The following is a 23,697-nucleotide window of genomic DNA, read 5'->3' on the forward strand; positions in this document are numbered from 1 at the left end:
CATACACATAACTTCCTTTCATCCCCCTGCCGGGAAGCCTATATGCATAGCTGCCCAGATCTTGTCCCAACAAAGAACCCGACAGAAGCTGCCATAGAAATCCCTAGCACTTACCTAGACTCTGTTAGTCCTTATAGCCTCTTGCTGCTGCTCCTGAAGAGAACTTCCTCTGTGCTAGGCATAGCTGCTGCCCTCAGTCGCCACCAGAGACTGGGTTAGGGTCACATGCTCTACAGGGATGGAGGGAGGACACCAGTAGGCCACAAAGCAACCAGGTGGCTCACAGTAGCACACAATAGGGTTGCAGATAGTACAGGCGAGGGTCGGCAGGCGAGGGTTCATGCCTTTCCCATGACCCTTCCTGACTCTACTGTAGTCTACACTGGATGACATTTACCCAGCACAACTGGTTGTTTAATATTCTTGAGCAATGATTTCAAAATTGTCTGTATTTTGATGTAGCCATTCATTTCTTTCTTAAGTATTCTGGGGATCTCATCCTTAACATCTTTTGATTTGGAACAACGTGATAAATGCCTTATTTTTAAATTGGGAAAGCAGGTGAGGTAGTCTTCATAATTCCCCGAAGAGGAAGAACATACAGGGAACCCATCTGACTCTACAGTGCCACAGGAATGAAAGCTCTTTGACTTGGACCACATAATATCACAGACATTTGCATTTGGATGTAACATGCTGGCTTAGCACGAGTCGACCTCAGCGACCTCGTCCTGACCCTTTCACTTTGTTGGGTGTTTTTTCCCCGTCACAGCATTTTTTCCTCCCTGTCCTACTCCCGCTCTCTGCATTTTGTAAATTTGGACAGTGTGTACAATTTGTGACTCCCTAGTGGCGTGCAGGCACACACTGTACTTGAAGAAGCCCCATGAAACGTTCTGGTTAGGTAAGAAATGCCAACTATTAAAATCTTATTAGTTATTTATTTATAAAAAGATAATGGCGGTCTTCCCTTGAGTGGATGGCACAGTTGCCTTAATTAACTTCAAATCTTGTCACACATGCCACATTGTGGACATGTTATTTTTTTAGGGAGTAAGAACACTTCATGTTTTAATTTTTTCAAAAGTATTATATAAATAGCACCTAAGGAGAAATTGTTTATATAGCCATGTAAAGCACAGGTATGATTATTCCGGGTGCATTGATGTCTGGTTCTCACCATTCTGGCTTTCCCAATCACCGATCATCAATAATGCTATTTATTTTTACTGAAACGCTTTTGAACCTTTTAAACACAATAGTTTACATTGTAATTATTATTCAGGACTACATAAAGGGTAAATTACAGCTAAACTATCTATCTATCTATCTATCTATCTATCTATCTATCTATCTATCTATCTATCTATCTATCTATAGTGAGATGGGACTTTATTTTCCAGTCAGGGGTATGGAGTGAGATAGTGTCTCAAAAGAAGAAAAAAATTAAGTTGTGATATTTTTTGTCATGTGAATGAGCACATTGGTTGTCAATCATCTAAGGCAAAGCTGCTGTTCTCATGCGTTCAGAGGTCTGTTTGGGTCTGGCTTGGCCTACACGCTGCTCTTTCCAAATATGTTTATATTGTGATCCAGGTGAGAAGGGGCTGTGTCTTCTTCTTCAGATTTTGCTTCAGTGCAAAGAAGTGAATCAAGTGGCGTGGCGTAGTGCAAAGATCCTCACAGCCATTGTTAGATTGTCCTTTAAACTTTCACTGAGAGCATAGCCAGCTACAGAAAATCATCATGATAACAGGCACTGTTCCTCCAGGGGTGCATAAAAGGCATATTACCCCAGGTATGGAAGCAAAGTTAAAAAGCAATTGTGGATATATTTTATTTTGTCTGAAATATTTGAAAAATTCTAATATTTGGCTGCTTTTGATTGGGAACGAATTTGCACATGAATACATTATTATGATCTTCTAAAACGCATTGACTTCAGAAAATTTCGCTATTAATTGTTATCCAAACTTGGCAGGAGCATCGCTCTGCATATCGAGTCTCTGTCAGGTTTTACTATAGGATTATTAATCTCATGCGTTATGCGTATCAATATCTAGTCATTTTCCCGACTGTCATATAAATAAAGATCACAAGTCATAAAAGAATTCTTCATCCAATTGATTTTCGTTTTAGAGAATAAAAAGTGAAGTCTTCCTGCATTTGGAAAGCTCTTGACTAGGAATGGGGTGGATGAGTGGGTGGGGCAGACAGCTGCAGCAGGCAGGGTATATGAGGGTCTATGGGTGGATAGCTACTGAGCTACCCAGATGGCAAGGGACTGAGGTGGGGAACATTAGAAAGTCATTTGGAGCATGCACAGAAAATCAGTCTTCAAGATTGAAAGGGAAATGACTGGTGTTGTTTATCTCACAGTGCTGAGAGAGAGAGAGAGAGAGAGAGAGAGAGAGAGAGAGAGAGAGAGAGAAACACATGTTCAATAAATATTTGAGGACTGCATTTTCTTGGCTAAGAATGACCCCGATACATCTCCCCCGACCCCACACAAGAGAATTATACCGAATGACTTAATCAAGGTCCAGCAGGAGGCAGTGCAGACACCCCTAGTCACAGCCCTGAATGCTAATTTCTTGCTTGCGGTTTGTATGTGTGCATACTTTCTTGTGTACATGTGTACACATACGTGATTGCGTATGAGGAGGCTAGGAGTCACTGTCCAGTGTCAATCCTCAATCACTCTTTCCCTTAGTTTTTGAGCCAAAGTATCTTAATGAACCTAGAGCTCACTGGTTTATCTAGAAGAGCTGGCCACTGAGCCCCAGGATTCTCCCCCCAGCCCCAACCCCTGTGGGCATGGGATTACAGGTGTGCACTGTCATGCTCAGCTTTTCTTGTGGGCTCTAGGAATCAAACTCAAGCTTAAGCAATAAGCATCTTAGGGGCTGAGCCATCTCCCAAGAGTCTATAAGTGCTTCTCGCCAGACAGCCCTCACCTTCAGAAACTGAGCTGCATTGGGCTGGTGGGACAGTTCAGGTAGGAAAGGCATTTGCTTCGAAGCCAGACAACCTGAGAACTAGCCCCAGGATCCACATGGTGGGAGAAAATAACCAACTCCTACGAGCTGCCCACTACCCTCCATATGTGCACACAAGCACTTATCCCCTTATAAGGTAAATAAATAAGAATATAATAAATGTTTTTAAAAAGAAACCCACCAGTTATGTGTGTAAATTAATTATATTGGTAATACGAATCCTCTGCTAAGCTCTAAGAGAAAGGAGCCCATACACCAGATCCAAGCGATCCAAGTGTCTTCTGCAGGCTTTTGTTCTAGCAGTTTCAGAGATGACTAAAGTGTTCTCTCTTTTACTTCATATTCTCGCCTTCTCTCCCCTCCCTCTTTTCCCTCTCCCCCCGCCATCTCTTGCTACGTCTAGTAATAGCAGACTGGATGTTCTGCCCAGGTTGAAGCTAGCTGAGAGACATCAAGGCTATAAATAATATAAACAATATCCCGTGTGTCTCAGACAGATTAAAATGGAGCCACATCACATAAAGTGGAAAGATCTCAAGAGAAAGGTCGCAAGATAAAATTATGAGAGAAGAGGGAGCCTAATAAGTGGGGAAAGAAGGAAAACACCTCAAACTTTAGTAAATATTGATAGAATTACACAAACAGGATCTGGCAACTAGAGGAATGAAGATAGAATTCTGTGAACATGAAATGCCTTGAAAACTGTAGCGGAATACTCAGGATGGGAGGATACATACCTGAGTGGTAGGGAATACCCAGGATGGGAGGATACATACCTGAGTGGTAGGGAATACCCAGGATGGGAGGACACATACCTGAGTGGTAGGGAATACCCAGGATGGGAGGATACATACCTGAGTGGTAGGGAATACCCAGGATGGGAGGATACATACCTGAGTGGTAGGGAATACCCAGGATGGGAGGACACATACCTGAGTGGTAGATTTGACATTCATGCCTTCTGAATTCCCTCTCGGGAAAACACTTCCTACACTATTTGTACAGCCCTGCCCACTTCTGGTTCCCATGAGCGAGTGTCAACTTGTAAATAAGAATCTCTTGAGAAATACAGTGACAGTTTCACATAGAACAATATTGGATTACATCGACCCCACTCCACACTCCCCCCAAGTGTGTAGGAACTCTGTCACCTCCAATCCACAAGTGCAGCAGAGGAAGGTTGCAGACTTCTAGATCTTTCTAGATGTTGACTGGGTCCCACACATGGAGTTTTCAGTGATGGAGGATGAGGGTACACAATACCAATGTCTTTATCTTGAGAAACCATGATACTAGCATAAAAGTAACCATTTCTTTGATTAATTTATATGGAAGTGTGCCTTTGCCCCAATGTTTATATAAATGGCAACTTTGATAGCTCTTTAGCAAATGTCTTTAATGTTTTCTAGTCATATTTTTTCAGGTACTGACATTTTTGATTCGGCCTCCATTTTTTTTAATTATTATTTTCTTTTTTAGCCTTCCTTGGTAATGCTGGTCCATTTGGAGTTCCACTGTCTGTCTCCCTAACACTCCTGGGAGATGCAGTTGCTATATTTGATTATTCTGAGGTAACTACCTCAAGAGTAAGCCCGTGTCTGTCTCTGTCCACAGGGGTCCGTCTTGACAGAGTGCGTGGAGGTCGGCAGAAGTACAAGCGTAGAATAGATGCTGAGAACAGCCCATACCTGAACCCTCAGCTGGTGCAGCCAGCCAAAAAGCCATGTAAGTACAACAGATGTGCCTGGCTTCCCAGACACAGAATCCTCCCAGTTGGCACTGCGTATCCTAGTGTTGGCATGCCTGTCCCTTCTGAGTCCAAGGAAACTCCTCTCTGTTGGAGAACATGAACTCTGTTCTCAGGGATTGTCTATGAAGAACAGTGTCAACCCAACTAATGATCTCTTTCGTTTCTTTTAAAGCCGTCTACGATAATTCTCTACGCTCCCTGTTTGTGCCTCATCGTTTTGTAGAAGCGTGAGCACATTAATGCACAGCCTATATAGTGTGAATTTTACATTTACTGGTTGTCGTTGTTTGCGGAGGTACATAAAACGGATCATACCGCGATCATTAGTTCACTGGAGCTGTTAGTTTCAGATTTCACAAGAAAGTGACTTTTGTAGTTTTCCCTAACTAAATGAGTTTGGCTGCTCAACCTCCCAATGAAAATACATTAGGGGCCTCATTAATTTGATGCTATATAAGGTTAACGCGGTAGCTAGCAATAGATTAGAAGGAGAATGGACCCCACTAATAATGAGCATAGGTTGGTGGCTCCGTCTCAGGTGCCCTTATGGGTGTTGTAAATTGTTTTTAAAGAGCCCATGATTTTATGATCCCAGGTTGCAATTGGAAAGGACGGCTGGTGCGTAGCTAGAATGCAAACCCCATTCCCTTTGTCATTAACTAAAAGGGGCTGGAGTGTAGATTGTGGCAATAAATGTATCCCATTTTCCGAGAAATCAGTTAATAGCTACAGGGCCGCCAACCTAGCAATCTAGATGTTTATGCCTGGCATTCAGAAGAGTCCCTGAGAGTTGCTTTGGTAGCAAAAAATGCTTGCACATACTGTTTTTTTTTCTCCATAGAAGACACAAGCTACTCTTCCTCCTATAGCAGGTTAAGAGAAGGTGAGGCTGTTTTGATCTACCCCCTAAGGAGAAAGGAAGGGCCCTCTTCTAGTTCAAGTTCTCCAGGACGGTCAGCGCTGTGCACCGTCCATGCCAGCATATGGGACTCCGTTGAATAAATAAAGCAGACCCCAAACTGTAAACGAAAGGGCATTTTAACTGTGTTCAAGGCAAAGCAGCTCATTTTACATAGAATTAAAGCGTAAGTGAACATATGGCATAGTTTCTTTTTGCCTTTCCAGAAAACATTATGTTGATTATCCTTTCAGTTGTCCAATCTGGCATCCCCCAGCCTGCGAAGCGGTTTGGCATTCTGCAGATACGATCTAGGAGTGCATTAAACAGATTCTGCACATTATAATTAAAAACTTTCTGATAATACAATAAAATGCAATAAACGCTAATGCTTAATTTCATTAGAGGGTTAGCGTTTCTTGATTCAATAATACAGAGATTGCCTGTTTATCTGAAGCACACGTTGACCAGAAACCATTGATAATTTCCTCTACAGAAAGAAAAAGGGAGCACCAGGCTATTTGTAAATCTACATGGTACAGGGACATCCATCGTTTTCTGTGTAAACCTGAAAAATTGGGAAGTGGCTTGTCAAGTACCTCTAAGAAGATTACAGCAATTGCAGGGCGCTCCATTCGTCTGAGATAAAGAGGGCTCCTAATGAATCGTTACTCATTATCTAAAGGCCGTTGTGTTAATTTTCCTTAGTCCATCCAATTAGTGTGTTTTCGTAACAAACATTTATAAAACTTAATTTTCAGCTCCTGTCGGATAGACATCAGGGGACACCACAGGCTTTAACAAGAAGGTGGCTGGGGAGACTTTTGCACCCCCGGCTGGTTGTTTGTGTACTACAAAGGCCCAAGACTGAAAATTGGGTTGTATTGATTCTAATTAGGGAAACATTAAATAAGACTTAGTGGAAAACAGTGCTGTTGGCTATGCTATTTGCTGAAGGGTGGGGATGCCCAGGTTTTTGCTGAATTGCTCTGACCTGCAAGTCAAAAAGCCAGGACTTGGCTAGAGCAGGTTGCACGCTTTCCCCTGTGTGAAACAATAAAGTCCAGAAGCTTGATTTCCTATGGTTACACACTCATGCCCTTGACTGATGCTTCTTCAGAGCCACAAAAGCCAAAACCTCTCTCCGTGTAACCAGAAACACAAGGTGTCCCTTCCGTGATATATAAGACAAACAAACGTCCCTCCTTTCACATTCTATAAGCTAAAAAGAGCATATATCACCATTAGATAATTTTTGCCTAGAAAGTGTGCTATTTGGGAATACGTCTACCCAAATATGAGCATTAATGTTAAGGACTACTACCTGAAATAAGTATAATTTGTATGTCCATATTAGTGTAGTTTAAAATATACTTTTAGGGTGGCCTGTACAAGACCTGAACAAAATCAATCTAGTCAACATTCTAGCGTAGAGTTGGAGGGAGCGATCTCAAGAGCCCTCCTACCCCTGTAAATTAAAGAACTCTTGACAGCTGATAGCTTTTGAGTCATCTTGGAAGAGTTAGATGGAAGAGTGAGGGTTATATTAAATCATTAAATTCTTAAAATGCATTATATGAATTAATTTCAGAGAATCAACGAGGTACTAAACACACACACACACACGCACACACACTCAAAATTACAGAAAAAGTGCAAGATATGTCTTAGATAAGTCTCTTTGCTACTTCATCACAAGACCGAAGAATGCCAGCTGTCGTTTGGAGTTGAAAGGGTTAAAAACTGAGTGAAAGAAAACGTGTGTAGCAAACATACTTGTAACTTTAGCTCTGTCCACAAAACTCCCCCCTTAGACTCCTGGTTTTCTGGAAAGATATTACCCAGGACTCTTAAATATGTGAATTGATTTTTTTTTTACCCGTTTGTATCTCCTCACATAGGAGAAAGAATCCCATCTAAAGCTACATCAAGAAATTGAAAATCAGGCCAACGAGAAAAATCATTCTGTTAGTCAGGCTTTACGGCCCCTCCATAAACCCACACATGCCCCTAAGCAGCAAAGCACATCCGATGAGACACTTCCCATTCGTCTCTAGTGTTGACTTTATGAAGATTTCAAAAGCATAGATCACAAATTTCAGACAGATAAATCTGAGGCAGAGAATGAACTGGGGACAAGAGACGAAAGTAGGAGATTAAAGAATGAGGCGCTCGGAGGAGAAAATGCTGTGTTGTATAAGCAGTCTTGTTTTTATGGGCACAGATATTAGCTGTATTTGGAGGGTTGCCCTGCTACGTGGAGACCGGGAGAAGGTGGGCAGTTCCTATTTAATGCATCCCAAGGAGATAGAGTTATATCGTCAGTAATTCATCCTGGCACAAGGGCTCTGACCTCTGGCTCTTCCTTAAAGGAATTAAAACAGTTAATGACTTTTGTGCCTATTAAGACTATGGTCGTTTGTGGGTCTTTGCTCTCTGCATTAGACCATATTTCAATGCCTTCCAGTGGGCTTTTATTTTGAAACTGTTGTGTGCTGTTTAATCTGCTCCCCGAGACCCCACTTAAGAATCAGAGAGCAGACCCAAGAAACATCTTACTTCTTTTACCCGTTTGCTATAAAAATGTTCACAGCAGGACCAAGTGTTCTTTCCAGCAAGCCGGGCAAAGAAAGGGATGCTTTCTGTTGTGAACGGTGAGTTCTTTCTAGCTGTGAATTTCCCTAAACACTGCTCAAAGCACACAGGGTGAACCATGATGGAGTGTGTGTGTTTTATTGTAGGATGCCACAATTATTTCTCAAAGTACGAAATAGCTTAGAGTTTACAAAAGCGGTGATTACGCTGGTGAGCATGCAGTGCTCTGGTCTGATCCTACAGATAACAAGATTGTCTCGCATTTGCTGGTGGCTGAACCAGAGAAGATCTATGCCATGCCTGACCCTACTGTCCCCGACAGTGACATCAAAGCCCTCACGACGCTCTGTGACTTGGCTGATCGAGAGTTGGTGGTTATCATTGGATGGGCAAAACATATCCCAGGTAAGTTCTGGGGGGAACCGCAAAGAAACGCAAAGACTGCAGGAGCCTCCAGGATTTTGCATCCTACGGGGAGCAAATTTTACATTTTTCCTGTGGGATGGTTTCTAACTCTCTGTTGCTTGCGCTTAACTCAGCACCGGTTTCCTGAACTCAGAGTGTTAACTTCTATGTAGTGATAAGCAGAATGTTTATATGCTGTTTTGAACTCCGTTCATAGTCATCCCTATTTGAGGGAACTATTTGCCACAATTTAATAAAGAACGTACAGTCCAAAAAACCGTTTCTTAGTTATGTTAAAGATTTTTATCTTTTTCTAGAAGAAATAATCATACACACACACACACACACACACACACACACACACACACACACACATATATGTATATCTTGTCCTCCTCTAATATTCCACCTGGCATTTATTATTCATCTTCACATTGACCTTCTTTTTATGATCACACGTTTCAAATCAGTTTACAATTAGATATTTATGATGAATTTATAGATCAAATGAAATGCTAGATGAAGATGGCAGACTTTCTCATGTGCTGACCCCCAAGCCTGTGCCTTATTATCTCTCTTTCTTGATCCGTCCTATAACAGCAAAACCATAGACCTGGCCCTATAACAAAAGGAAACATTTTGAAAATGTTGGTAATGTGTCTGAATTCGTGTTCATTTCCTTTGGCTTTAGTTTCCAGATAGTTTTTTTAAAGAAGTTTTCAAGTGGCAAGAGATGTTTTCCTGGCACACACAGTTAGCTTATTTCCGTCTCCTTAAACTAGTTTGTCTTTATGCTTTGAATGCTACAGTAATTTCTTTAATCAAATTGATGGAAGTCCCTTTCCCAGCCCACACTGAAACCAATTTATTGGTCATGATACGCCAGCCATGTCGCTAACAGTCGTAACGAACTGTCAGGCAGTATCGCAGTGAAGCTAATTTGAAGTCATTAGGTGTGCAGCGTTCAGCCAACAATTTGTTACAGTGGTTAGGGACACAGCTGACATTTCTGAATAGCTTTGTTCAGGGCAGTTCTAGATGAGACCAAGCAAATTGTAAACTAATTTAAACATCGCTCTGTATTATACCGGCTACTTTGTCTTACACTGTGTGCTAATAAAGCTCTCCAAATTAAGTCAGAACTGGTTAAATAGGTAACTGGAATGTATGCTTTGGAAAACACCCACACAAGAATAACAATTTCTAGAGGAATACAGTTTGGCCCTGTGGATATATGTAGATTGGTGAACATAGACTGTACTCCCACGTATATGGATTGTATAAAAAGGTGTGCAAAGGAAGGATTTTAAAAGAACCAGATGGCTAGGTTTGATAATCCTAGCACTTGTGAGGCTGAGGCAGGAGGATGTGCCTTGATTACAGAATGACAGCCTGCCACAGGGTAAAAGCCCAGATAACACATCTGTCTGGACAGTAAATAAAAACTTCTTTGAGAAGAAAGTGCTGTTGGTGTTTGGGTTAAAGTAGAGAGAAACAAAAGTAAGACCTTCTGAAGATATGTCTATAGTCACAGTTTTAGATAATCAAGATAGATCATTAGTGTGATAGGCCATCGTTCTGTATGTTCATACCTTTATACACAGTTTGCTATTTGAGTATCTTACTATTATAATGCACAAAATCGGGACTATAAACCCACTTGCAACCTTTCCTAACCACAGGCCTTGGGGGCACTTGCCTCTTTTGTTTCTTTAGTGGCTGGTCTTTCTCATGACAATTCCAGATGGTATCAAAATATTACCTTAATACATCTCTTAACTTTGAGAGACCGGGCCAGAGCTCTCTGGAGCAATAGGTGATCTGACATCATGATGACATCACTGCTGCTTGTTGGTTGCTTGTTTGTGGCAGGGGAGAGATGGGTGGGTATGGAGGTCAGAGGTCAATGCCAAGTATTTTCCTCTATTAATTCTCCACCTTATTTTTGAAGAAAGGGTCTATCACAGAACCTGAAGCTCACTGCTCACTGGTAGACTGGCTAGTAAGCAATTTCCCAAGATCCTCCTGTTGCCACATTCCAAGGACTGGGATGGCAGACATGTTGCCACCATGTCTGGCTTTCATGTAGATGCTGGGGATCTTAACTTAAATACGCTATTGTTTTGAAACATAGTCTTAACGCTTACACAGGCTCATCTGAAATACACTATGTAGCCCAGGCTACCCCAAACGGTGGCACTTGTCCTACCTCAGCCTGTCTAGTATTGATTCTGCCATTGTTATGAGTCACACTGGCCTTGAATGTTCTTTGAATATTCTGGAAACATATGTGAACTTATGTGAGTGCTTGTATTTCTCTCTGCCTCAGATCTCTCCATCCTTGATTGGAAGAGAATAACTATCCTCAATTGGAGAGTGGTTCTCCATAGGTAGGGGTGGGTGAGAAACTTGTTGTGAAGGGTCCCCTGGCATCATAAGGTAGTATCTGAGGACATTGTTTTGTTCATTAGAGGAGCTACTGGCATCTGATTGGTAGATGATATGGATGTGATCAAATATCCTATAATATACAGAAAAGCCAGCTACAACAGAATTTTCTAGCACCAAGTATTGGTAGGGCCAAGATGAAAAACTCTGGGTTAGAATAATTGTATGTATATGCATATGCATATCTGTGTCTGTAACAATATTAACCAAAGAAAAAGAGGTCGTCAGCTTGAGAGTTGGGGATCATGGGAAGACTTCAAGGGAGTGCAGTTGGGAAGGGCTATGGGGTAAAGGGAGGAAGGAAAGTAAGGTAATTCCACTTATAATAAGAAGATACTCAAATAGCAAACTGTGTATAAAGGTATGAACATACCGAACGATGGCCTATCACATTAATGATCTATCTTAATTATCTAAAACTGTGACTGTAGACATATCTTCAGAAGGTCTTACTTTTGTTTCTCTCTACTTTAACCCAGCCTCACAAGTGCTAGGATTATCAAACCTAGCCATCTGGTTCTTTTTAAAGTTGGGGATTTACAAAGAAGGATGCTGTAGTCCTAGACTGGGTAACTTTTGGGAAGGCTTTAAATAACCGTGCAGTGCCATTTCCAGTGCTGGAAACAATGGCTGTGTGATTATGTGCTCCGTTGTAAGCTGGGGACTGACATTATTCATTCATTCTCTCTCTCTCCCTCTCCCTCTCCCTCTCCCTCTCCCTCTCCCTCTCCCTCTCCCTCTCCCTCTCCCTCTCCCTCTCCCTCTCCCTCTTCCTCCCCGTTTCCCTTTCCTCCCTCTCCTAGCAGTGAAGAAGTAGTCACTGGCAAGATGCCTTAAGCTCTCATTTTCCTAGTGCCCAGAGGGCATTTTAAATGATTACAAAGAGAACCTTAGCTTCTCAGAAGGGAATTCAAAAAGCATTAATTCACTGAACAGATTCTCACGTTGTGTTTATTTGTTTGTTTGTTTGTTTAATCAATATGCCCCGGTGAGTTTGGGAACAGTGTGGGAAGCTCTGTGCTGTCGATGCATGCCTGAGTTCAAGGGCATCTGAGAGCTGCACATTACCACGTGAGCGTGGGATGGAGGGAGAGGCAAGGGGAGCGTAAAGATGAAAGTCACACTTCTGCCTTGGTAAAAGTAAAGTTGTGCTCTCTATAGGGAACCAGGCTTACTAAGTGACTCTGGAGTCACTTTAGAGCCAGAAGCAAAGTGAAACTCCGCTTTGGTCTTAACTTTAGAATTTTTTATGTAACACTTACAATAAAAGTAAAGTGAACGTAGACACATGCATGTACATGTATGAGTGCACAAACATACAGACACATACACATGGACACACACACAGAAACACACAGAAACACACACACATGGACATACAAACAAACACGGAGACACATACACACAGAGATGCACACAAGGATACATGCACACACATAAACACACACATGGGGATACACAAGCATACACACAGATGCACACATGAACACACACAGACACACACACATACTTGGACACACATAGACACACACACATACTTGGACACACATAGACACACACCACAGATACACACACACGCACACATACATGGACATACATACACTCACACAGACACACACACACAAGGACACACAGACACATACAAAGACACACATAGACACACACACATACACACATGGACACATGCATACACATAAGCACACACATGGGGACACACAAACACATACACACAGACACACAAATGAACACAGATACACACACACATGAACACACACAGAGACATACCACAGATACATACACACATGGGGACACACACACACACACAGACACACGTGTGTGTGTGATTCAAGTCTTTGTGACCCACATTCTCTTCTCACACCCACTGGTGCTCTTGAAGCCTAACATCTCAGGGTCAGGCCAGCTCCCCTTCTACGCTGCTGCAAATCCACTTTAGCAGGCTCGCTCCAGCCTTATGAAAAGTGAGAAATTCTGCCAAAGAAAATATTGAACAAAAATACATAGGGAGTGAGGGGTTTTGTCAGTAAATAGAATTAGTTGGCTTGCATTAATAAAGCACACGGATGGGAACATGAGCTGCTATGAAACACGACCACACTTATCTACCAGGGGGGGAAAAGGACCGTGAGGGCTTCAGAAAATGCTTGACTTTAGCGGGAGGAGGGTAAGGGCACAAGAACAGATGACGGTGCCCTAATAGCCCTTTTTAAGAATGACAGGCCCTGCCATTAGCATCCCTTTATACCCTTGGAAATTGCCCGTGCCTCGCTTTTCTGTTTCCTATCTGCCTGGCTCTTTTTTATTTCTCTTTCAATTTCGTCCGCGCTCGGATAAGCGCGTGCTAACACAATATGATTGAGCTGTAAAATGGAACGCTGTCGCCTCTAATCTCCTTTATGTAGATATGGAGGTTCCGCACACTCCACTCCCTCTCCATTGTTGGCCTTTCTTAGAACGGGCTGCCAAGGAGCCGAGGCTCCGTCAGACGGCACAGGAGCTTGGTTTCACAGGATAAGACAATTATCAGCCCAACAGGCAGATCTGTGATTGTTCTTTGTGGCTGACTAGGATATTATTATGTCCTGGAATTTCCTTAGCAAAATACAGCGTGGGCTTAGCAGGTGGCCCTTGAAAAGCCGTAGCCCATATTAGCTGACCTGTATAAGTGGCTTGAACGTATTCACACTTCTTGTTGGCCTGCTACTTTAAAGGAACAGAAAATGTGTTTGACTAATAAAGTGGATGGGTGTATTATAAAAGAAAATATGGCGGACTTTCAGGCCCCCCTGTTTCCAACATCTTTTGAAAACCTAATTTAGCCGATTTCATCTTGCCACAGAAAGGCTCAAAGCCGGACCTCTCTGGGGTTGAGCTGGACTCTCCCGCTGACCTGTGCGCCTCGTTCCATTTCAGAATCACTGCTTGCAACCAGATGAGAGGGTTATCTTTGGGCTTTGCTCAATGCTGGGAACGCCCCAGTCACATTTTTTTTGAAGATACATTTATTTTTATTCATGTATGTGAGCACATGCCTGTGTAAGTTAGGCACCACATGCACGCAGCCTTCCACAGAGGCCAGGAGAGGGCGTTGCATCCCCTGGACCTGGAGTCAATCTCGTTTGTGAACTGATCACTATGGGTGTTGGAAACCAAATCTGGGGCCTCTCTGCGAGCAACAGATCTCCTTAGCCACGGAGCTGTCTCTCCAGCCTCACTTCACCACATTCTTAAAACTTCGTCTCGAAATAATGGCATCGGACAAAATGGGAAGAACCCCACAGCTTCCCCTCTGCCAAGGCAGAGGTATTAAAGCTGGGAGAGCAAGCCACACCTGAGCAAGCCACACCTAAGTGAGTTTCTTTCTGTAACAAGTAGAAGGTGCACTGGCCAGCATTTCCCATCGCTGCTGACTTTTAACTATAAAAATTCAGTCAAAAATTGCCTACTCACAGGACTTTATAGTTTTCTTGGTTTCAATTTGTAGACTTTGATGTGATGACAAAAACATCTACAGAACATGAAACAAACTCTTTCTATGCTAAGACATATATGCATGTGTGTATGCATATGTCTTATATGTATACACACATATGTATATATAAATATATACACGTTTTATATGTAATATGTATATATATATAAAATTTTTGTAAAAAATGTATTTTTTCTTTTTACAAAATAATCAAGAATGTTTGAACATTGGTCCCCAGTGGTGCTGTTTGGATAAATAGTTATTTTATTACTGAAATAAATTTTCTGTAGAGACCAATTTTTAAGTCTATACTTTAATGTTGAGGTTTTATTTTTGCGGTATTTCTTTCTGGATATTGCTGATTAAATTCCCCCAGCCCATATCACACTCTTTCAAGATAAGAGTCTCACTTAGGCCAGGCTGGTTTGGCTCTTACTCTGCGTCCCAGTCTGACCTCAAACTCATAGCAACACTCCTGTTTCCTTCTCCATCTTCAATGTGCACTATTCAGACACGAAACACATGCAGAAGCCTGGAAACAGGGGCAAATACAATGGCCCTAGGAGTAAGTCTCATTTTTAAATACTAATAAGTCTCTGTATGGAAAACATGGGATGTAATTTGGTAGCTAAGAGGCAGGTAGTGGCAGGTGGTGGCTGACTAAGGTGACCTATGCCTTATGTAGCCTTGTTTACTTTGATTCTATTCAGTAAAGTTGGTAAACGTTTCCTGGTCTGTTGCTTTAAAATGTGCACAGCAAAAAACTTCAGCCTTTAGGGACCATTTCTTCTTCGTCCCACAACTGAGTTTATAGACGGTTGTGCTTTATAGACTTCTGTGAATGAGTTAACGTGAATGTCTGTCTTTCCCTAGTAATCTATCATGTGTTTATGCTGTCCTGTGAGATAGGTGAAGAAAAGTTAAATGTAGACCCAAAGCCCTGGTGGTGCGTAAGGCCGTGCTCCAAGGTTATCCAGTTAGTGAACACTTGGAGAGGTTTAACACGCCAGCCAGGTGTTAGACCTCTGGGCTAAAGACCTAATGAAAGCAAAATCAGAAGTGAAGAGCTGTAACTGACGGTGTTTATGTTCTTTAATTGCACCATTAAGTATATTTTGGAAATCAAATGAGAAAAAATACACATGGAAATTATAAATCTATATGTAATTAATACATGTACTGTAAAAGTATCATCTAAATGTAAAATATCCAGGAATCATTTTTATTTGCAAAGTATTGCTTACATTTGATCCTTTCAGTGCCTTAAATTCAAAGAACCCCCAAAGTTAGTACTCATAGAAGTCATTCAACAAACTTCTGTTCTGCTAAACAAGGGAACACTTCCTTAGCTAAGAGATCATCGTGTGGGTGTTATTGTTCATTCCCAGACAGATACAATCCATTATTGTATAAGTAATGTCATCTATCTTAGGTAACCTTTAGTAACTGAAAGTTTTAGAACTGTGTTCTGACTGGTTCTATGTGTCAATTTGACACAAGCTGGAGTTATCCCAGAGAAAGGAGCCTCCCTTGAAGAAATGCCTCCATGAGACCCAGCTGTAAGGCATTTTCTCAATTAGTGATCAAGGTGGAAGGGCCCAGCCCTTGTGGGTGGTGCCACCCCTGGGCTGGTGGTTTTGGGGCTCTATAAGAAAGCAAGCTGAGCAAGCCAGGGGAAGCAAGTCAGTAAGTAACATCCCTCCATGGCCTCTGCAATCTGCATCAGCTCCTGCTTCCTGACCTGCTTGAGTTCCTGACTTCCTTTGGTGATGAAGAGCAATTTGGAAGTGTAAGCTGAATAAACCCTTCCTCCTTAGCCTGTTTCTCGGTCACGATGTTTGTGCAGGAATAAAAACCCTGACTAAGACAAACTGTAAAAGAGAAACAGGACCCAGTAGGTTGGAAATGTGTTGTGAAAGAAAGTTAGCTGAAGTATCACCCAAGGTGTTCTCAAATTCTGTCCCTGCTCTTGCTGAAAATGAAATGCAGACCAAGGAAGGTATCCCTAACAGATCAAGTTCAAGGGACAAGATACAGCTCCTTACTGGGATCCATGGAGGCCAATCTTTCCATCCAGTGCCTTGAGTCTGAGCTGTTACCGAGCTGTCTCTGAATTATAACATCCGTCTCAGAGTGCCAAGGGTACTTCCCAAGGCTCTGGAAGCTAACCAAGTGTGTAAGATCTGGGAACCTTAAAAATAACCAGACTTACAAGGCCCTCCCCTCATATGATGTGAGCAACTGCTCAGGGAGTGATGTCTCTTCAGTAGTTTCCTGCAAACTGTGCAGAAGACTACAAGTGGTGTTCTTTCCTGAGTCTAAACAATTGAGTCACCCACACTCCCATAGGGATCCTGTCACTTACGTTCTTGGAAGGCGGCTATGCCCACCACTATATGACCAACACAGGTTGTCACTCACGTCCTTAATGAACTTGTTGGCTCATATGACTAGATTTGGGGGGGGGGTTAATTATATAATTAGTGCCCTAGCTGGGGTAAGTAGACATTTCTTCATGTTTCCCCATGAAGAGTCCCACAGTAACAATTGTTAGAACATAAGATATATTTGGGGAATGAGCAATTGTGTCATCCTTGAGATGTGTCATCCGAAATGAAACTTGAGACTGAGTGACCTGAATTGGGAATACCCACAGGTCCAATGTAAATACGCCTTCCATCTCCCAGGTAGGATGGGACAGTTTGTCTTTTCGCTGCAGTGGCAGTGGTGTGCCCCTTGGTGTGGGTGATAAGACATGGAACAGAGGTTGGGACAGGTAAGCATCCCTGGGGTAGTGGGGCCTAGGAGAGTGGTCTTTGTCCACATTGTATAGGAAGGCATACCTCTCTGGTGAATGAGGGCCACCATATCCCTACTGGGATACTGCTGAAGCTAGAGAATAGACCACCGTCCCTCATTCATGAGTAGCATGAATGAGACAGTGTCATAGGCAGGCCACGTTGGAGTTTCATGGCCTTTGCTGGAGTGGTGGATAAGATACTAAGGTTCATCTGCTGCCCAGGAAGGACTTGCTCTCCTAAAAAAGAGTGGAGTTACATTCAGGAAAGACATTAGGATACCACCTTCTTCATTAACCTCTGATTTGTTAAGAAAATGAGGGGAAAGGGGGTAGGGCAATATGGAGGTGCTCACTTACCATTTCTTATATCGCTGAGATATAAAGGAAAGAGAATATAAATTAGATTTGTATTAAGAGCCCTTCCTGGCTTCCATGGACAAAGAAGAGAGAGGGACTGAAGTCTGAGAGGGACTGAAGACAACTCTCTGGTCTGACAGTTGATACAGGAGCGTTGGGACAGGGAATCCTGCCTTCAGCTCGAACATGAGAACCATAATAATGGCTGACACTGGAAACTATGGTAACCAGGGGATGCTCTACACCTGAGCTGAATGACTCAGGAAACACTCCCACATAGAGAAACAAAGAGTCATTCACTTCCTGGGCTGGGGGCCCATGCGACAGGGCAGGAGAGAGCATGCAGTAGCTGGAAGGTGTAAACTGTAGTGTAGCTGGTGTCTGTGACTTGCAATCTCACCCAAGTATAGCTAACATTTAGAAACACCATCCACACTTTATTTGCTTATACCCTTCACTCAGTTTGAATACAGCCCATAGATTACCTTGTGAGAATCCTTTAAAAATAATTCCCTCCCATGGGTCATCCGTGATGACTCAGTATGTAAGGGCACTTACCCGCAAGCCTGGCAGCCAGGGTTTGATCTTTGAAGGAATACACAGTGAGAGGTAGGAACAACCTTCTGCTAATTGTCCTCTGTCCTAAACATGCACCAATTAAACAAACATAAAAATAAATGATGGTTACCCCCCTAGTCCATCCTAAGACTTAGGAAGCTGAGGAGCCCAAGAGACTCAGGTGCCTTACTAAGATAAAGACTCCTAAGATCTCCCCTTGATATTGTGGAAGCAATAAACAATTACCGGGTTAGAAGGAGCTCTTCCAAAGAGCTGCTTACAGATCGTGCAGGTATCCTTTTGGATGAATCTTCCATGAGTTGTCAGCCATGCTGAGGTGAGACCTTTGGGTGATGCACCGGTCTTTGTGCCACACTGTGTATAACCCTTCACCCATGATCCCATAGATGACCTCATAAATGTACTTACTATGCTGTGTTACTTTTCTCACTGCTGTGAGAAATACCTCACAAAAGCAATTGAAGGAAGGGTTTATTTTAACATGAAGTTTGGGGGTCCAAGTCCTAATGGTGGGGAAGGCATGGGGGCGGGATCGTGAGATAACCAATCACATTGCATCTGCAGTTACAAAGTAGAGAGAATAATGTCCACCCTCAGTGCACTTTCTCATTTTAATTTCTTCCTGGACCCCAGTCTATGGGACAATGCTACCTACATTTAGGTGGGTCTCCCCACAACAGTTAACCCAATCTAAAAACTTGAAGTACCATGTGTGTCTCCTAGGTGATTCTAGGTGTCAAGTTGATGGCCAGTGTTCACCACAGACAATATCTAGACCTGGTTGGAAGCATTTCTTTAGTATATTGGCAGTGCCTATCTGAAGTGAATAGACTTTTCCCCTATCTCCCCAGGAAAAGTCATGCAACAGGCCTACTGCACCTCTCTGCTCTCAGACTGAATTTTCTCTGTTCATGTGCGCTCTAGTCCACCTTACCATGGCGAGTTATTCAATGTTTCCAAATACTTTTGCTTTCCAGATATAGCTATGGTCTACTCATAAGTGGATTGCAATCTCAGAGCACATTATGAATTCACGACTTCATGGTACAAATACATTTTAAGCGTTCCTGTGTCTTCTTTGTAGATAGCAATGTTTTTAGTACTGTAGGAAATTTAAAAGATACAAGGAACAAAGTACCTACCCCAACTCAAACACGCATGCCTATATAAACACATAATATGTTTTATGTAAACATATAGAAACATTCCTGATATGATGACTATCACAATTCTCTTCTTGATTTATATCATTATTAGTTTCTTATAGTGCCCTGTCTGAATTCTTCACCTGGTATTCTCTTGGATGGGCTTAAGCTTTTAAAATGAAACAACTCTGTGGATAATTTTAATTTTTAGTGACAGCTCCACTGTGTCATTCAGAATGTCCGTGAGTTGGAAATGCAGGCCAGCATGCCGTGCCATAACCTTCCTCATCTACATGGTACTTTGCCACTTGTAAGGCTCTCACCGGCCAGTTATGTGCACAGCACTCCTGCTGCTTAGCTCTTTGCTCATCTTTACAGATGAGCATGCTTGGGTGCTAGGAGCTTGGACTTTTTCCAGGGTGGGGATGGGTGTGAAATGGAGGTGGGATGGGTGGGGGTGAGGGTGTGTTACTCAGTGCCCCTGATATACTTCCTGTGTCTTTTCCCCCCACTCTCTATCTGTGTCACACCATTAATTTGTCTGTCCCAGGCCACCTACTTATACTTTAGAACAAATGGAGGATGATCTGACATAGTCACCCCAAGTCTAAACTTCGTCTGTATACTTACACAACTGAAGGTTAAAGGAATGTCAGTGGTTAGAGAAGGAAATGCATGGCACAATTTAAATCAAATAAAAATCAAGATGCTTGACTGATAGTGTGCCCTAGACATCACCTATGTTAATGGAGCAGGGCAGTCGCCATCTGGCTACTCATGTGAATGTTTGAGGAAATCCTTAAATGCTTGGTTACAACCATCCAGGTAGACGTTCCTGTGAATCTGACTGACACTTAATGGTAAACAGAAGCAGAAGTGACCTGCTGCAACTTTCTACCCAATAAAAATGGTGGACCAGATGGGTATGGGCCATCCTGTAACTATAGATCTCTAGAAGCTGAGGCAGGAAGGTGGCTCCATGTTCAAGGCAGCCCCAGCTACAGGGTGAGACCCAGCCTAACCACCAACCCTCCAACCCACCAACCAATCAATCACTAAGATAGCTCTCATATTCAGCACTGAATCAATATCTAGCTCCCTTCTTTCTCCCACTCCTTGCACATAAGATACTGTGTGCACACACAAGTGTGCGTGCCTCCCAAGTTCTGCTTCTCGGAACTTTGCAACGCCACGGTGAGAAAGACCAACTAGAAACTGCACAGAGTAATGAGGGCTGAGACTGTTTGAGGAAGCAAAGAGAGAGGCAAAAAGCCCCGTCGCAGAGAACCTTGACTTCCGTGTGGAGGAAAGACATTTCCTGTTGAAGTCAAGCTAAGACCTCTAAGATCAGAACTGTGAAAGATCTGACTGAAACTTCCCCTTGAAAAGTGTTAGATCAGAATGGTTGAAGCAATGTACCCTGAGATATTAGTCAACATAATACTATATTCATCTCTGGATTAATGGTTCTGTGATATCCCACAGTGCCCGTGATCCTATGACCTAAGATCTGTTGTGATTGTTTTATGGGGGTTTGGGGAGATCACTAAGCACTATGGGATGGTATGGTGAAGAACTGGTCATTTGTGGAGATCACTAAGCACTATGGGATGGTATGATGGAGAACTGGCCATTTGCTTTCCAATCCGCCATGATCTCTCAGGAGTCTGAATGAAATAGCTGGGAGTTATCTTGAGGCTCGTCACAATACAGGCACTCTGTGGACCTGGTCCAGGTCCCTGTAGTCTTGTCTAGCCTTCATGAGGCTGTGACCGCTGACCTTTGGGTTGTTTGCAACACTGCTTGGAGTGTTAAAAAGGGTAACCTGTTTGGACTTTGTGAGAAAACTGCCCTGTACAGGCTGGCATTGTTACTGCCACCCACATGTGAGTGGTTGATTGAAGTTGCTCCCATAGAAACCCTGGCATGTGGTTCCCAGAGCCCAGTGCACTGAGTTTTCACTCTGTCCCTTGGTGACTGACCCTCACTCTAACCCCACTCCCTCTTCCCACAGCGACTGGTCACACTTTCCCTCCATGTTCCCCTTCATCTGCCTCAGCCAATCTCCAAATGAATGCGAGTCTATCCGGGCCTTGGCTTTGACACTCTGGATATATTGATTAATAGTTGCCCTAAGCTCCTTTTAGCAAATCAAATTTTCACTTTTAGCAAGGATTTCGCCTCTGATTTATTCAGCAAAGTGAAATGCACTAAATTGACTTTGACATTCAGGGAAAATGGCAGAAAAACAAAGAGCAGAGGAAAGAGATATAAATTGTGTGGCAGCTGGAGACTTGAGGCACCAGAGAAATGATTTTTCCAGAGAATTCCACGTCATTTATTTAAAAACACTTTTTAAACACAGAAGTGATTTATTTAATTCTTTTTTTAACTGCTGAGTTTTCTTTTAGGAAGACATTTGTGCTTGGAACTTCCCATACGTTGGTGTTTTCGTTTTTTTTTTTTTTCCTATTTCATGCATAAGTATCATTGCACAGTGCAGGGAAGACGTTCCAGTTCACCTTCTGTTTCGTGTAAGATAACTTGAATATTTCTCTTCCAAAGGAATTTGATATTCCTGGCTTTCATAAACTCATTTTTATATGTTCCAAAGCTATAGTAGCAGACAGATAGATAGATGATGCATAAATGTTTGATGGATAGATGATGGGTAGATATAGAAGATAGATAAGAGTGTGTATGTGTGCTGAGTGTGTGTGTGTGTGTGTGTGTGTGTGTGTGTGTGTGTGTGTGTGTGTGTGTGTATTTTTATGGTTATCCTCAAGAGCACAAAAAGATAAAATGCCCAGGTCACAAAGTCCAGTATAGAAAAGCCATGTGGGTCTGTTTTCTCACTGCCTCAAAAATATATCCTTGGCTGTGTTCATTCATTCACATGACTGAGTAGGCCTGCTTCCTAGTTTTTCCAAGGTTTGGAATCAGTCTGTGGGAGACAAATATATATAAATATCTATATTGTTTTGATGTGTTGGAAGAAGAGGTGCAAATGTGAATGGGGCAGGCAAGAGGGCTTTCCTTGGACTTTCTACAAGCTCCTGGCAGAGGAGGGGGTCACTGAGACAAAAAGGGCCAGTGTGCACTGGTGTGCTAAAGAGAAAACCCAGGATATCGCTGTCACAGCAGGGAAAGCGTTGACCTTGTTCCCCAGAGCTCTTTCTCTAAAAGTCCAGGGAGGTGTTTTACGGTTGTAATCCCAGCAATGGAGAAGTGGAGACAGGTGGACTCCTGGGATTTGCTGGGGAGCTGGGTTAGCCTAATTGGTGAGAGTCCATCCAGTGAGGCCGTCTGAAAAACCAAACAAACAAAACAAAAGGAAAACAGGAAGTGAACGTTGCCTGATGAACAATACCCAGCGTTGTCTTCAGGCTTCCGCATACACATATGGACATGCGAGCACACACATGCATACACACACAGAGAGAGAGACAAAGAGATAGAGAGAGACACACATACAGGGAGGAGAGAGAGAGAGAGAGAGGGAGAGAGAGAGAGAGGCCGAGTAGATAAATCCTAACTCCTGTTAGTTCTGAGAACCACTGTCAGTTCCATTCAGTTAATCTCTCAATTTTACAAGTGTCCTCTCAGCACACAGGATACCCTCACCACAGGTTCTTATGTTAATATTAGAGCACTTAGAAGGAGAGAAGAAACAGTTCTTCAGCTGGATTTCAGTGAAACGCACTGGTAATTGAATGCGCAGGTCGGCATCAGAGCCTGCCCAGCTTCAGGGAATCATGTGAGCCCAATTAAATCCCATCACTCGAGGGGCATCTCCTAAGAGCAGCTACCTCCTCTCCGTATGAGAACGGCTTCCCACCTGCTTAACCTGCATTAGGAAAGGATTAATTACCTGGGGCGTGGGCCCCTCTGCCAGTCAGCAGGTTTGTGACAGGGCACATGGTGACCTGAGCAGCTGAGGGATGGAAGGAGGGAGGCAGGAGGGAAGAGAAGCAGCTGGGGCCTCAGGGATAGGCTGCCTCCTCTCATCCTGATCAGCACTTCAGGGGAGAAAAAGCAAAAGGCAGTCTGCTGTTATGTGGTGGCTATCTGTGTCATGGCAGGGACTGTGACTGGCTTGCACCCCTGAAAGGAGAATGGCCCCCAGATGGGCTTGTCTTAATGGTACAGTTTCTTGGATTAACCCTTTATAGAAATAAATGGACCGGTTGTTTCCAGCTTGGCTTCTGTGCATTGTCCTTATTTTGAATAC

At 42.9% G+C, this 23,697-nt stretch overlaps 1 protein-coding gene and 1 long non-coding RNA gene across 17 annotated transcripts in view; one reads left to right on the top strand and one right to left on the bottom strand.

Annotated features, from left to right (window-relative positions):
• LOC120096195 (uncharacterized) overlaps positions 1-18,674 on the bottom strand; it is a 39,252-nt gene extending 20,578 nt beyond the window's left edge. The window contains exons 1-3 of one of the 2 annotated variants that reach the window (XR_015635768.1): positions 18,547-18,674; positions 18,301-18,384; positions 115-230 (exon numbers count right to left, since the gene is read on the bottom strand). This is a non-coding gene — a long non-coding RNA (uncharacterized LOC120096195). The remainder of the gene's footprint in view (positions 1-114; positions 231-18,300; positions 18,385-18,546) is intronic. The other variant, XR_015635769.1, reaches the window with a different exon arrangement.
• The window catches only part of Esrrg (estrogen-related receptor gamma), a 618,195-nt gene that overhangs the window by 543,892 nt on the left and 50,606 nt on the right, over positions 1-23,697 (top strand). For all 15 annotated transcript variants that reach the window (XM_087581296.1, XM_087581292.1, XM_087581294.1 and 12 more), the window contains 2 exons: positions 4,614-4,724; positions 8,486-8,647. In XM_087581296.1, coding sequence (XP_087437422.1) covers positions 4,614-4,724; positions 8,486-8,647 — 273 coding nt within the window. The remainder of the gene's footprint in view (positions 1-4,613; positions 4,725-8,485; positions 8,648-23,697) is intronic.

This window comes from Rattus norvegicus, chromosome 13 (assembly GCF_021556685.1).
Source record: "Rattus norvegicus strain SHRSP/BbbUtx chromosome 13, alternate assembly SHRSP_T2T, whole genome shotgun sequence".
NCBI classification, from domain to species: Eukaryota; Metazoa; Chordata; class Mammalia; order Rodentia; family Muridae; genus Rattus; species Rattus norvegicus.